We start from the raw sequence: 16,645 nt of genomic DNA on the forward strand, positions 1-16,645 counted from the left end.
CTGCTACAGCTCAATAAAAAAATATTTATACACTTGTATTATATACAATATCATTTCTTTAATCCATAAATTTTAAAAGCCTTCAGGGCTAAACTGCCAACATTCAACATCTGGTGGAATCTCATAAGACCACCTGATGAAACTACTAAGTATAAAAGATCTCGGTGCTCCAGGATACTGTGATCAATGAAATGTTGGCTTCTGTGTTTCACCGACAACAGATGTTTCTTGATAAAGGCTTACAGCCGAAACATTGCTGTTACTGAACCTGGTTATTAAAGGATATACTTCAACTACCAAGCTGGATATAATTGATGCAATAAACAAGCATTACATCCATCACAGTAACCTCGAGTGCCATGATCTTTTATACTTATGGCACCCGTACTCTGCAGGAGTAACAGCTGTATTTATGTCAGGATAAAGGGATGTTACTGCATTGTTCTTTTGTTACTCATTACATACTGTATATATATCCACATAGAAAATCATAGGAGAGGTCTACATTTTGTCAACTACACGATATGCCACCTGGTGGCGATAAAAGGGGTTTGAATTACAATGGAAACTTGCATGTATCTGTAGTGTAATGCTTGTGGAGCAGGAGCATCTACTCCTCGTATCTAGCAATACTTACGTGAGAGAGGGCACTTCCCCCCTCCTCATTATACTGAATCAAGGTTTGATTGCCCTCATCATTTGCAGGGATGTTATGACCTTTCTTTGCATCAGAGCCACAGAAGAAGCACATGAGCAAACATAATGCCACTGTTATATAAAAAAAAAAAAAGAAGTGTAACTCCAATTATGAAACAGCTTTTCACACATGAATAGTAAGAAGCTTTGTAATAGAATATTATTAAAGAAATATTTCCTTCTCCACTCATTAGGCTGAGTTACTTTTTACGCTAGGTTCACACCTGCGTTCAGGTTTCTGTTCAGGGGGTCCAAAGGGAGATCTTAAAAAAGCGGTTACCCATAGAAACCCACAGACCCCATAGACTATAATAGGGTCTGCTGGGTTTCCACCTGAAAGGGGATTTAAAAAAAAACTGATAAAAAAAATCTGCTTGCAGTGCTTTTCTCTCCACATTTTTCAAACGAAATTCCCCAGTGGATAGCAGGCGCAGGTGTGAACCTAGCCTTACATAATAGTCTATGGAGAGGAGAGTATGAACAGGAGTCTGCTGGAAAAGACATACAAATAATTGCTGCTGCTAAACTCTGCTACCCTGTGAGTGAGTGAGTGAGTGAGTGAGTGACCTCTCTCTCAGAAACAATACCAGGTCCATGCAGGACAAATAGCAGAATTACTTAAATGTACAGATGCAAGTAAAGTACTTTGATTGTGATAGAAAGTTTCTATTTAGCTGCAGCATCAGACTAAGCCTGTGTTTCTTCGCTTATCTTCTGCACTTTCTGTTCACTCATCCCCCTACCCGCTCCACAGACCTCTACAGACATGAACAATCTGAGTTATGTCCTGCAGGCCATCTTGAGATACATATAGCAGGAATTTTCAGAGTGATAGGTACAATAAGGACGGAATCAAGAAAACAGCAGAAAGGGGCACTTCTCTGTCAAGATATATAGCATGATTTCTGATATTCGTTTGCTCTATTAATTTATGCAAATTATGCTGAAGCAAAAAAAGCTTATTTAAAAATCACAAACAAAACAGACAAAATAATGTGGTCTTGGGTTCAGTACAGTTTTCGTTCATGCTCCAAAAACAGGTATATTTGCTCCCTATGAAATTGGTTTGAGATTTTCTGTCTGTGTGTGTGTATGTATATGACATAGGGAACACTCAATTTTGAGTGCTGTGAACTATGTTCATATATGAACAATAGCAATTAAACCAGATACAAAACTGAGCTCATCTTATACTTACATAGGAGGAAGATCAGAGTCCCAATTATGGCCCCAATCGCCCCACCACCCAATTGATGTGAGGCTGGAGCCAACTTTTCACAATTCACTCCATCTGGACAGCTGCACACCCGTACATTGAGGATTTGTTGGCTATGAGTCCCCTGTCTGTCATAAATTTCCAGGGGTATTGTGTAGTTTCCCTTAGTGAGACTTTTTCGCATTGAGAATTCAACAGAATCGTCTGAAAAAAAACCCAAAATTAAACAAACAAAAAACAAACAAAATTACATCTACAGCATCTGAAAATGTTTGCATAAATTTGCACAATTTGACAATTACAATGCAAAATAGATATCCTTTACAAGAAAGAAAACTGCCTATTGGTGACACCAGGGGAACACCAGGTTTCTTTGTTCAAAAGGGAAGTTCTTCTGAGACAAAGCTAATGACAGGACTTACCACTGCTCTGTCTCATATCCCAGGTTTCTTTCACACTCCTGGAATGATCTGCTGGAACGTCAAACTTAAATGGTCCAGCATATGGATCCAGATCTTTGTCTGCAGCCTGAACAGTGAAAGGCATGTTGTTCTGCTGCTCACATCTCTGGAGATATGGTGTTACCAACTGTGGAGTGTTGTCATTGATATCAGATATGTAAAGAAGAACAGTACCAGTCCCAGTTTCTGGAGGGTCACCTAATGATAGAAATAAAGAGTGACTGATGTAGTATAAACCTTGAAGAGCAATTGTTAAAAAGGAGAAAAAAACAGTTATCCTTGTTTCCACAATAGCGCCACTATTGTCCTTGGGCTGTAAAGGAATATGAGCAGTGCTGTTTCCAACCTAAAATCAAAACTTTTTTCTGAATTTATCAATCCCTTTATTAGGACAATTTCTTCAAATATGCCAGGGTTCTACAACCTTCAGCACTCTTACTATTGTGACACTACAACTCCAGGCACCTCTATTCCTCCATTCATCTCTGAGGGAAATTCAGGAATAGTCAAACAACTGTTGCCCCATTGTACACATACAAAGTAGTAATATCTGCCCCATATTTTCACCATCTACCCAGTCCCAGTCTGTGTCTGTCCTTAACTGTCCGTTCCCAAAGATGTCCGACTTTTCAAGCGGACAGTAAAAACCTACATGTCGGGATTTGCTGTCCGCTTGAAAAGTCAGACATCTTTGGGAACGGACACTTAAGGACAGCCACGGACAGTAAAAGAACACACCTCAGGGGCCACATGGTGGCTCAGTGGTTAGCACTGCAGCCTTGCAGCTCTGGAGTCCTGGTGTTCAAATCCCACCAAGGGCAAAAAACCATCTGCAAGGAGTTTGTATGTTCTCCCTGTGTTTGCATGGATTTCCATCCCATATTCCAAAAAGACTTACTGATAGGGAAAAAAATGTGCATTGTGAACTCTATGTGGGGCTCACAATCTACATTTAAAAAAAAACGCACGATGTCCATTTAAATCAATGCAAAATGTCACGGACACAGGTAGTGTCCGATGCTAATGTCCGCACAAGATTTTGAACGGACACTAGCTGTCGGACACCGTACATATGTATAGGGGTATGCTGTCATCTGGCAATCTAATACACTAAGCTGCTGACAGTGTAAACAATGGGTGAACCCAACATTAGCCCAAGACAAAGTTATTTTTATGAACAACCTTATTAAGGTTACATTACTACATTACTCTCTTTTCTGTTGTACTGATTCATCAAATACAGCAGATACAAATGTAAAAAATTGTGTTTGTATCCATCTTTTTTTCACTTCAATGTTAATAAAAATGAATGGATATCTTCCCTTCTTGATGGAAAAAAAATTGTGCCGTAGTCTGGGTTATTTTCTCAATCTAAGGCTAGGTTCACACTTGTGTCATATTGCAATAGTTTGGGTTAATTACTCCATCTAATGCTAGGTTCATTGTTGTGCCAGGCTTCTGCTAAAACAGCGGTTACCCATAGACTATAATGGGGTCCAGCAGGTGCCCATCGGGTTTCCACTGTTTTATACTGAAACTGGCAATGAGGAAAGTCATCCATGCAAGATCTTTCTCTCTGCTGGTTTTTGGCAGAATTTCTGTCAGAGTCTCTGACGCAGATGTGAACCTAGATTAAAACACAGATACCTGGAGCAACAGAGTTAAACTAAACCAAAGAAAGAAATAGTCCTTTTTGGTTGTAACGATTCTCTTACAGATCAGTACAATGGAAAATGGAAATGTGAAGGCAGCCTGATATAAAATTGATCCTACCATATGTTGTGCTCTTACCATCATCTATAGCATGAACAACGACCTTGTACAAGGTCTTGTTAACATAAGGAGATTCTCTGTCCAGCTCTTGAACTGTTGTAATAACTCCTGTATTTTCATCCACGGTTACCCAACCAGCGGGATCTTCAGCTATTTTATACCTATCAAAAAAGATCAGTGAATTAATTGATCCACAGTAAAAACACAGTAAGACTGTAGATTTATTATTCCATATTCAGTAGACATTATTGCTATGCCTAGGACTAGGTTATTAGATCAGAAGCTTTGCTGGGGATCTGCCCTAAACCGCAGGCTTCTTATACATGCCTCACACATTAACCTATTACACCTTTCTCTTTCCTCAACTAATTTTCTACCTTTGACACCTCCTTATAAACCAACTGGGTATTACAGTGACCTTAATTGATCTTAAATGGATTTTCCAGGACTATGATACTGATGGCCTATCTATGGCAGACTATCTCCCCAGCAGCACTACAGCAAGCATGGAGTCTTTCATTCTTCAACAGGTATACCACCATACAAATGGCAGTGGCTGTTCCTGATACTGATTGAGACGCAGTTGCAGTGAACTTTAATATTTGGCACCCTCACTACTAAATGTATAGCACCGCGCTTTTAAACAATGCTGGAGACATCAATATCTATCTAATCCATCCCTCTAAGGGTAAGTTCACACGTAGTTTTTTGGTCAGAATTTTGAGACCGTATTCGCCTCAAAATCCTGACCAAAAAGACGGCTCCCATTGAAATCAATGGGAGCCGCATAGGAGCTTTTTCTGGGAGCCGGCTCACGGAAAAAGAAGCAGGATGCTCATTCTTCAGGCCATTTCACCTTGCGATTCGGCCTGAAGACACTCCCTCCTCTGGACTAGGCCCATTCATTGGGTCTAATCCGGAGTGGAGGATGCGGCTGGATGCCGGTGTAGTGCACCTTCTTTCAGTCACGGCTACCCGACTTTTGGATTGGAACCTGAGGCGACCTCTGCCTCAGGTTCCGATCCAAAAAGCCACGTATGAACTTACCCTAAGACTGAGTTCACATGGAGTTTTTTGGTCAGGAATTTCGTCAGGAATCCGTCTCAAGATCAGCCTCCAAAAAAGCCTCTTCTGCTGTGAGGCTTTTTTTTGGAGGCTGATTATGAGGCGGATTCCTGACCAAAAAAACTCTGTGTGAACTCAGCCTAACTATCTCTGTCTCTCATGTCCATCCATTTATACCTCCTATCTATCTATCTATCTATCTATCTATCTATCTATCTATCCATCTACCTATCGCATATCTTTCTCTCTCCATAAAAACTTAATAAGCTCATGATTGATAAATATGCAGGATCCAGAGTTGGATGCTATAAGATGGACTCAGATACCAGAATACCCTGTTAGTGAATATGTTCGACTATACCTGATTTTATTTGGAACCTTGTCAGGATCAGTTGCATTAAATGTTCCCAGGACTGTGCCCGGCTTGAGACCTTCTTTCTCTCTGATTGTTTTAATTGCAGGAGAGAAAACTGGAGCATCATTTGAGTCTATCACACTTATGATGACCGTTACGTTGCTCCGCGCTACTGTTCTGTCCATCCTGAGTTTGTTACTTTGACATGAGAAGAATGGCTCTTCATTTTCAACCGATATGTCAAGTGTTTTTGTGACTGTTCTTTCAAAATCCAGAGGCTGAAAAAATTGAGACAAAAAGTTGTAAAAGTTGGGGCTGTAATAGCTCATTAACCATCCATCGAAGCTTATGTACAATGGATATTTATACTATAAGGCTATGTTAAAGGTCCATTCACATGGAGGAATGATGAGGAATTTTGTGTGCAATTTCAGCGCTGAAAAAAAAAAGCATCCCATTGACTTCAATGGGTTCTGCTAGCTTTTTTTTTTTTTTCCGCTAACAGAAAATTCTGCCAGTGGAAAAAAAGCTAGCGGCACTCATTGAAATCAATGGGAGGCTTTTTTTTTCCAGCGTGGAAAATTCAGCGCCCAATAAAGTGCCATTTTCCTCCATATAAATGGACCCTAACAGTGGTTCAACTATCTATTGTTCTGGCCCTCTGACAGACCAAAACAATAGAAAGGCGACGCTAGCATGAACCTAACATAAATGTGCTAGATTCTAATTTAACCTGCACTAAAAAAAACTGGCCTACATACTATGGACTACATTTATTATGTGTTTTAGACAAAGGCTAAACATACTAAAACACAGCTAAAACAAAACACAAACAGAAACACAAGAGGAAAAACCTAGCAAAACATAGTTTTTCACTGCTTGACTGTTGCCTTATAATATTTTGCCTTTGCTCCCCACCCATATAAACATATGAAGAAAATGCAGCATTTTCACATATAAAACTAACAATGTTGCATCTTGCAAAAACACATGCCTTTTTGAAAACACATTTTCCACATTTTAACATTTTTCTTTTTACACTGTGTGGAAATTAAAAGAAAATTACATTTCCTTTTGAGCTCCACACAGCGTAAAAGCCACAATTTGGCAAAATCTGCAGCGTTTTACAGTGCCTGAAAAGTGGATGATATTCTGGCTAATCCCATCCACGCATTGTAGAAAAAATCCACAGCAGAAATGATTTTGTAAATTATACCTATGGAAACGGTAGCATTTTCCATATAGGTCTAATAGAGGCAGAAAGTCTGGAGAGGAAAACTCTGCAGACTTCTATGAATAACTCTAGAAAAAAAATGTGATGCATCTTTGCAGTGTTCTTTTATGCAGTGTTTTTCGGCTTAAGCTTGCTATGTGGGGCGGCGGGGCCTTAGGGTTAGTTCACACGTAAATAATGTGTGGCTTACTTTGGCACCAGAAAAAAAAGCTTCCTAATTAGGAAGCTTTTTTTGGACCTTGCCAAGCTTTTTTTGGTGTTTTTTTTTTGTAAAAACAGCTTTAAAAAAAGCCAGGCTGCTTTCTCCTCCTGTAAAGTGAATGGGCTGAAAAAACCACGTCATGTTTTTTTCTCGCAAAAAAACGCGCAGAAAAAAACGCGCGGTTTCCGCCTCCCTTTCCGCCTGAAGAAAGGTCATGTCGCTTCTTTTTCTCTGCTAGCAGAAAAAAAGGCTAGCAGTCTACATAGACTAACATTGTATGGAGGAGGATTATGACGTGGATTCCGTTGTCAAAATCCTCCTCCATGTCCCCGTGTGAACTAGCCCTTAGCCTTAGACGGGAGTGGACAATCTGTCTGCAGACCTTTACCTTTATAATACTGAGAATTCCTTCATTGGTGACCGGGTCCGTCGTCAGGTTGTAATTTTGGTCATCATTTCCAGTTAATATCTTGAATTTGGCTCTCCAAGCAGGTGTCTTTGGCGCATCCTTGTCTTCTACTTTTAGCCGTAGGATATCATTCTTGACTTCCCCCTCATGAACAGATAGTTCATACTGAAAAGAATAATGAGACACATGTAATGTCTTATGGGGTTTTTTAAGCATTTACTTACACAGGTGTAGCATTAATTTTAGCTTCTTCACTTTAAATAATAGCGACTCACATTTACTAAGCAGTTTATACCAGTTAGTACCAAACTGCTCCAAATGTCAACTCTGCATTACAATTTGTAGATTTCGTATTCTGGTAGTTTGTTTCAAATGCGGCAACATTTATTAAGAGGTGTGCATCTTTTAATAAATTTGGCACACGTTAATACAAATATCTTGCAAAAACGCAGCGCTCAGGCGGCAGCAGAAACACCGTGGCAAATAAAGTTAATTATTGTGAAAGGTCTTTTTCTGTTCCAGCACGATTGAGCCCCAATGCGTAAAGCAACATCCATATGGTTGAGTGAGGTTGGTGTAGAAGAACTTGACTGGTCCACACTGACTTCAACCACATCAAACATCTATGGGATGAACTAAAACAGAGATTGCGAGCAGGTCTACTCATCCAACATCCGTGTCTAATCTTACAAATTCTCTTCTAGATGAATGTGTAAAAATTTCCACAGACACTACAAAATCTTGTAGAAATCCTTCTTAGAAGAGTGAAAACTGATTTAGCTGCAAATGATGAGAGGTTGGCACTCCATAATAATGCCTATGGATTTTGAATGGGTAGACACTCCTGTAAGTGCCCCTATATTTTTGTCCATATAATGTATGTATATTTTCCAGGTCAACAAAGCAGCTACGTTGGCGGGTTTAGGTTGGCATGCAGGTAAATAATTTCCCATTATTTGTATTTTAGTTTATAATGAGCTTATTTATTTTTGGTACATAATATGTCCAGGGGGTCAAAAGATACCTCTAAAGGATATTTACAATTTAGAAATGTATTATATTTTATTTAGCAGTTTTCCACTGTAATTCAGTCATCCATAAGAGCTCCAGTTATAGAGAAAAACAGATCCCTGTCGTGACATTATTCACTGGCAAAGCTGATCAGCCATACAACGTTGCTGCTTCCCCTGTTAGCTAAATACTGTTGTGATCAGTGAAAAAGCAAAGCCAGAAATGGTTATAAATCACTTCCGTGTTCTTTTCAGAGCACCGGACCTGTCCCAGCTAGAATACATGTACAGAAGTGTTACAAAGTATGGGTGAAAAGGATGGAGTGCCCCTTGTCTTTTGAGGAGATTTTATATATTATTTATATTATATATAGTTTATATATAGTTTAAGGTTAAAGCCCCACATTGTGGAAAATCTGCTTTTTTTGTTGCAGACTTTGCTGAATTTTTTTGAGCCAAAGTCAGGAGTGGATTTAATAGAAGAAAAAAAAAAAAGCTTATCCTTTGTATTTCCTATCTCTTTTCAAGCCACTCTTGACTCAAAAAACTGCAGTAAAATCTGCAAGAAAAAAAGCAGATTTTCTGCAACGTGGAGCCTTAGCCTAAAAGATTATGTTTTCAACAGCAAGATTGCACTTTGACCCAGAAAAGGTATGTTCATTATGCCACTATCAGCACCTACAACACCATATAGACGGTTTAGAAAAGATTTTGGTGTTGGTAGACATCCTATAAAGTCTATGACTGTGTAGCAAGAAGGGATTTTAACTATTAAGTAACAGAATAAATTACAATTCAATGTTTAATAATACTCACTTTGTCGGTAGTGAACACAGGCATATTATTGTTCCCATCCTCTATACGGATAATAACGGTAGTGGTGCTTGCCAATGGTTCGGGGGCATTGTCACGTGCACCTACAATCAGCCTGATCATGTTCGTATCCTAAGTGGCAAATGTCAGAAAATGTCATTTAAAAAGTGCCAAGCTCTCACTGGTTTAGCATTGCTTTATGTGGAGAATTGGTGAGGTCCCAGCACTTGGAGTCCACTTAGTAAAAACTTGGCGTTCACTTTCTGTGGGGAATATCCAATTAAGGACAGCTGAACTCAGGGGTACAAGTAAAAAGGCAGTAAGGTTCAATGGCAGATTATAACCAAAAATAGTTATAGTGAATAAACTAAAATAAAATCAAAATAACAACAAACCTCAAAATTCAAGCAGCCTTTCCCACGAATTAAACCATTGACAGGATCTACACTAAATTTTATATTAGGAAGGTCAGGAATCTGATTAACAAGATGATATGAAACTTTAGAATTTAAGGTGTCTTCCTTATCATGGTCTATTGCCGTAACATGAAAAATTGGGTTATCTGAAATAAATCGGAAAGGAGATTAGTGAGTTTCACAGCCCAAATCCTACTGAAATACCTCTTATATTATACAATTAAGTTCAGCTGTAAGTCACTGTAGCAAAAAACACCTGGAATCAGATGGTATTTGCTGCCACTCACCTACAGAAATTGCTGGAAATATTCCACCACAAAGATTGAAATTTATTCTACTAGTTAAAGTAAAACCCCCAAAGAAGGTCACCTCACAATATGTGGAAGAGTTTTGCTGCTACTGTAGATTGCAATCCCTCCATGTATAGAGATAAGCTTTCAAGCTGAATTTTCTAAAACCCATAGAACTACTATTGTCTTTAGACTCCACCGTATAATAACCGGAAGCGTGGAAACACAAAAAAAAAAAAAACTCACTTTCTCTCACCTCTCCTGGGGTTCCTCCCAACCTTGCGGTCCTCCCTGGATCATCATGCACAGAGTCATAACTTTGGTGCACCCCATGTGGCTTCTGAGTACCTATCAGGCCTCAGGGGTACTGAAGAGGAACCCAAAGAAGCGCTGGATACCACAAGAATGCCCAAGAGAGGTGAAGGAAGGTGAGTATAACTGTTTTTATTTTTCCATGATTACACTTGTTATACTATGGAGTCTGAAGAGACCCTGGAGTATATTAAAAGCACTTCCAGTTTGTGACGAACAAGTACAGCCCGAAATGAAAATTTTAACCTAACCACCATAACTAAATGAATCTTCAGCGGTTTGCCCATCCTCTATCTAACTCATCCAAAAGTGTAGGATTTAGGAGTACTGATTTACATAGCCATACATAGGGAACGTAAATCAACAAGTTAGCTTCATTACTAGAGTTGTGAGCATTAGAGTAGTGGAGTTTGTGATCTCACTGTAAAGAGCTATAGTGAAACCACTAAAATAGTTCTAGTTCTGAAGGCCTTCAAAAACATACTAAGAATAAACAATGGGTACAAAGGTAGATTATAAAATTTGTGGAGGGTTTCAATGATAAAACCTATAAGAGGAGGTATAAAGAGCATTTGTATAACCTGGAGGAAAGTATGTGTTAAGTCTTCTATGATTCTGTAACTTACCCAGATTTGCAGTTTCTTTTACTGTAACTTCATATATTTTTTTATCAAATACTGGGGCATTGTCATTTAGATCCTTTACTTCTACATTAAAAATAAGTGACTTGTCCACAATGGTGCCAGTTAATCTGTCTGCAGCATCAAAGCGAATCTATATGCAAAAAAAAAAAATGTTACTATAAACTTGGAGTGTGTAATCCTAGGCAGCCTGTCCAGCCAAACATCTATAGGCACAAACAAATTACAGTATAATATTTTGTTATACCTTATGAACCCCATGTAATACTTCAGTAAATCTAAATCTGCAGTTTCTAAATTAAGGGAACCCCTTCCTCTATGATCATTATTTGGAGCCTAACAGGTGTAAGGTATCACCCTAAACTGAACTATCTCACGTTTCTATAGGTATGATATACAGTACACTGGTTGTGCGAGTAGACTTGCAATGTCTGCACGCTTGACTAAAGAATATATGACTCCTATGTGTGACTATAAACTAGGTGAGCTGGCTATTCTACCACAGCATACAAAACATGTCTGTGCTAGGAGAGAAAGCTTCATTGTTTGCTCTATGACATTGTTTGTTCTTTGAGCTATATAATGGCACGAAGCCTGGAGCCAGTATATTGTGTGACATATAAGAGACTGGGTTTCTCATACTCACAACAAAAAGCGGTGTCTTTTCTCTGTCAATAGCACGGTTCACAAAAACCTGGCCGGTGTGATCATTGATAAAGAACAGGCCAACTTCAGGTGGTTCATCCACTCCAGGCCCGCTGATAAGATACTTAATTGTGTAGTTTTCTGATCTGTCATTGAAGAGCTGCAAACAGAGAAAAATTGCAGATGGGTAAAGTAAGAATGCTGAACAAGTAATGATAAAACTACTAGAGACTAGTGATACTGCAGATCCACTACCTGTGGTCAAGAGAACACATATTTCCATATTTGAGTATTTGTCTGTACACCATGTATGAATCAAGATACATTGCTATCAGCTCTTACAACATATCTCCTAAAATAGCAATTCAGCTGTATACTTTCTTAGAACTCCGCATTTCTTAGACATCGGCACAGCATTGGTGGCGGGGCCTGATTTGCCTACAGAGAGATCTATCTCACCCCTAAAATTGTAGCCCAAAACCACCCTGTAGCAGTCAATAACATTTACCACCTTGTCCAGTGTCACTGATGTCTGTAGTCAAATCATCCCCTGCCCCTGATTTACTTGCTTTTTATATCTATAAATCTGCATTATTTCATCAGGCTGTCATCAAAAAAGATTGTTTCAGATTAAAGACCCTTATACAGCATAATGACGCTAGGTTCACTCTAGCGTTCAGGTTTCTGTTCTTCCAGTCTGCTTGAGTACCCACAAAATTAAAATCCTATCTGTTTAAAAAGTGGTTACCTATGGAAACCTCCAGATCTCATAGACTATAATGGGGCTCTGCCAGGTTTCCACCCGAAATGTAGGACTTTTGTCTCTGCATACTTTAAACAGAATGGGGCACGGAGTCCCCAAAATGTCGCACTACACAAGTATGGCTGCAGCCTTATTGGTTTGGGAGACATTTCTGCCTTAATAGACACTGTTACCGATTTTTAGACAGACGTTAGTCATACTAATCACTGGCTGTCCCCAAGGTTATATGCTTTATACTCAAGGGTAATGTGGATTGATGTGATGGTAACACCAAATTTATTCATACATTGCCAGGAGGAAAACAGAAAAGTAGCAAAGCTACAGTGTCACGGAGTGACACTGTTTGGCTTGAAAGCTAACATACTATTACATTTACTTGGTTGTACTTTGCTTGGGGGGAATAGTAGTATTGTGATAAGATTGTAAGCTTTGGTGTTATACAGCCGGTGCCTCTGTCACCCTCATTGAATTGTTCCTGTGTATTAGGGTGCTAGAAGGTAACAGGCAGCTGTATAGTTGCAGCCTGCAGATAGGTAAAAGCTTGGAGTATATTGAAGGCCACATTAGTGGGCACCGCGCTGTACAACACCAGAGTCTCAGCTTCCGGGCTGAGTGAATGTAAATATCCGGGAGTGTTCTTTTGGGGAAAGGTAGTTACTAAACTAAGTAAAATCTTGTCTTTGCTAAATTGAGTTGGACTCACTTCCTTTGTTCATGATTTTGCTGTATCCTGGGGAGCCCACCCCGCTACACGGCTTACACTCTTTTGCCTCAGGGGCATTGAAGCCTCTTTTTTTGTGTTTTGGTCCACTCTTAAGCTATAACAATCACTGACTTTTTTTTCCAAAGCCAGAGGAACGTTGCTGTCCTTGTCTGACCATGGCTGTCAGCCAATTATAAAGAAGTCTAAGCCAGAGATGGATTCAAGCTGTGAAAGTATAGGGTCAGCATAGCTCTCAACCGTCATTGATCCAGCGGGATAGTCATGATTTTACACTGCTGTCCCACCATTCCTGATAGTCTGCAGTTTGTCCCGCTATGCACCTTAAGTGTTTTGCTGTTAACAAACTTTGTGAGGGTAGGGTAAAGGCTAAATGGTAGATGCTAAATCCTTGTGGGCTAAAAGACCTTTGATGGCATCAGGACCATACGGTCAGACTCTTATGTGGGCGGAGCTATTCTGGATACTACAAGACAATGTGGTTGGTCTTACACAGAAAGTGGAAGCTGCTCGGAATGGGAGACTGATGCAAGGTATTGAGGAGAGAAGAGACAGCATGTGTGAGCAAGAAGGGGGAACTGCGGGCAGATGTAAGGGGAAATGAATCTGAAGGCAGATGAAGGGAGCAATTAAACTGAGGTCAGATAAAGGGGGATATTAAGCTGGTGGCAGATAAAGGGGGACATTAAAGAAAAAAAAAAAGATGCTGCAAGTTGTGTTCAGTGACAGCTAGAATACATCTAGTTAAATATAGGCACAATCCACCCATCTGACTGAGGCCAAAGTCGCATCTGCATTTGAGGATCCATTATCAGTTTTTGCTGCAGATTCCATCAACAATCGTGGGCAATTATTCTGTCTGGAAAAATGACAGAGACCATAACAGAAATCCATCACATCCCATCATAGTCAGTGGGGTCTGTCAGGTACTTTTGGTGGCTGTGGGTTGTTGTCCGGTTTTCTGTTGCTACATTTTAAGACTACATTCATATCTCTGTTGAATGTCTGTCCGGAGCAGATCCACCAGAATTTACCAGATGCAAAAGTGCTGGAAGCTCAAATTTGTCTTCCTGCGTTTTCAGTTAAAAAAAATGGACACATGATAGAGACACGAAATACTCCATTATAGTCATGGGCTTTGTTCGTGTCCATCATGGTCGGGATCCTTTCTTTCCTATTTCTCCAATAGACCAAAAGAATGGAAATGAAGGCGCAGATGTGAACATAGTGCAACAGAAGAGAAAAAAAGTTAAAATGATGGAGATATGAACCCGGCCTTAAGACAGAAAACACAGACTTTTTCCAGCATGACAGCATGTGTGTATACATACACATATAGACACAAATATACATCCTTCACACATGACTATCACATGACAATATGACATAAAGAAAAGTTACATGAGAATTTGAGCTCAGTTCAGTCTGATTCTTACATCTCCAGCTAATTTTGGGAAGGGTCCTGGATCATTTTCTTCTAATACGATAGTTGTCAGGACCCATCTTCTTTTGGAACGTCGGAGTGGACGGAGGCTGTCTGCTGTATCTACATGCTGTATAGAAAGAATAACCAGTGTTAATTTAAGTGTATAGAACTAAGACAGACATAGTGAGCACAGGCTTAATAGCTTTACTGCCTTTGCCAGCATTACAGGATAAAAAATTCTTTAAAGAGAATGTGAAACTTTTTTTTTATTTTTTTTATTTTATTAGAAAGCATTAATGAAACAATGTTTAAAAAACTTTTATTAACTTTTTATATTTTATATGTTTAATAGGGTCTTGTTTGGACTCTGTTTCTGTAAATAAGTTTTTTTCATAGTCTGAAATTTTGTTGTTTGACCACAAGAGGTCACTGTTACAAGACCACAAGACAAAGGGAAAAGGCTGTATGCCCCTGGAGTAGTGACGTGGAGACCCTGTTCGGGGGAGGTGGGGTCAGAAGCAGTAGAGAGTGTGTGCAGCAGCCATATTGGACAGTGTGTGCTTTGATCTGAAGTAGAAGGAAGGACTGCAGTGGCATCCTTGTGTGGAGAAGATCCTTATGGGATCAGAGCTACAGCAAAGTGGAGCTGAAGTAGAGACTTCCAGTGTTTATCCAGACACCATCCTGAAGGAGAAGATTCAGAAACTTGGCTGAGAAGTGACACTGTCAGTGAGACTGCATGCTTTCTGGACGAGCCCCTCATCCAACTGCTCCAAATAAAGGTTAAAAAGGTACCTAACAGAAGTAACCGTGCACGCACCACACTGCAAGTTTGGCGCCAAACTGCTTGGGACTGAGTAAGAGCCTGAAGTTAGAGAGTTAGCCATAACCAGCATCACAGGCTGCACTACTGGTGAATTATCTACTGTCCAGTGGCAAGGACTAGGACTTAGAGGATTCTACAGAGTTATATCTCTCAGAAAAGGACTTCTAAGGAAGTCTGGGAGTGACACTGTTTGGCTTGAAAGCTAACATACTATTACATTTACTTGGTTGTACTTTGCTTGGGGGGAATAGTAGTATTGTGATAAGATTGTAAGCTTTGGTGTTATACAGCCGGTGCCTCTGTCACACTCATTGAATTGTTCCTGTGTATTAGGGTGCTAGAAGGTAACAGGCAGCTGTATAGTTGCAGCCTGCAGATAGGTAAAAGCTTGGAGTATATTGAAGGCCACATTAGTGGGCACCGCGCTGTACAACACCAGAGTCTCAGCTTCCGGGCTGAGTGAATGTAAATATCCGGGAGTGTTCTTTTGGGGAAAGGTAGTTACTAAACTAAGTAAAATCTTGTCTTTGCTAAATTGAGTTGGACTCGCTTCCTTTGTTCGTGATTTTGCTGTATCCTGGGGAGCCCACCCCGCAACACGGCTTACACTCTTTTGCCTCAGGGGCATTGAAGCCTCTTTTTTTGTGTTTTGGTCCACTCTTAAGCTATAACAATCACTGACTTTTTTTTCCAGAGCCAGAGGAATGTTGCTGTCCTTGTCTGACCATGGCTGTCAGCCAATTATAAAGAAGTCTAAGCCAGAGATGGATTCAAGCTGTGAAAGTATAGGGTCAGCATAGCTCTCAACCGTCATTGATCCAGCGGGATAGTCATGACTTTACAATGCTGTCCCACCATTCCTGATAGTCTGCAGTTTGTCCCGCTATGCCCCTTAAGTGTTTTGCTGTTAACAAACTTTGTGAGGGTAGGGTAAAGGCTAAATGGTAGATGCTAAATCCTTGTGGGCTAAAAGACCTTTGATGACATCAGGACCATACGGTCAGACTCTTATGTGGGCGGAGCTATTCTGGATACCACAAGACAATGTGGTTGGTCTTACACAGAAAGTGGAAGCTGCTCGGAATGGGAGACTGATGCAAGGTATTGAGGAGAGAAGAGACAGCATGTGTGAGCAAGAAGGGGGAACTGCGGGCAGATGTAAGGGGAAATGAATCTGAAGGCAGATGAAGGGAGCAATTAAACTGAGGTCAGATAAAGGGGGATATTAAGCTGGTGGCAGATAAAGGGGGACATTAAAGTGGTGGCTGGTGGTAGATAGAGGGGAGAATTAAACTGAAGGCAAATGAAGGGGGCATTAAGCTGGTGACAGATGTAGGGGGACATTACCCTTTCCCAACATCCATCGTACTA

General features: G+C 40.1%; 1 protein-coding gene across 1 annotated transcript in view; it reads right to left on the reverse strand.

The window, feature by feature from the left end:
- The window catches only part of CDH26 (cadherin 26), a 60,038-nt gene that overhangs the window by 11,114 nt on the left and 32,279 nt on the right, over positions 1-16,645 (reverse strand). Inside the window, exons 3-13 of the mRNA XM_075277004.1 lie at positions 14,459-14,575; positions 11,540-11,698; positions 10,879-11,026; positions 9,630-9,796; positions 9,238-9,366; positions 7,391-7,576; positions 5,573-5,844; positions 4,165-4,307; positions 2,335-2,571; positions 1,895-2,116; positions 638-768 (exon numbers count right to left, since the gene is read on the reverse strand). Of these exons, the coding sequence (XP_075133105.1) occupies positions 638-768; positions 1,895-2,116; positions 2,335-2,571; positions 4,165-4,307; positions 5,573-5,844; positions 7,391-7,576; positions 9,238-9,366; positions 9,630-9,796; positions 10,879-11,026; positions 11,540-11,698; positions 14,459-14,575 (1,911 nt within the window). The remainder of the gene's footprint in view (positions 1-637; positions 769-1,894; positions 2,117-2,334; positions 2,572-4,164; positions 4,308-5,572; positions 5,845-7,390; positions 7,577-9,237; positions 9,367-9,629; positions 9,797-10,878; positions 11,027-11,539; positions 11,699-14,458; positions 14,576-16,645) is intronic.

Source organism: Leptodactylus fuscus, chromosome 6 (assembly GCF_031893055.1).
Source record: "Leptodactylus fuscus isolate aLepFus1 chromosome 6, aLepFus1.hap2, whole genome shotgun sequence".
Taxonomy (NCBI): domain Eukaryota; kingdom Metazoa; phylum Chordata; class Amphibia; order Anura; family Leptodactylidae; genus Leptodactylus; species Leptodactylus fuscus.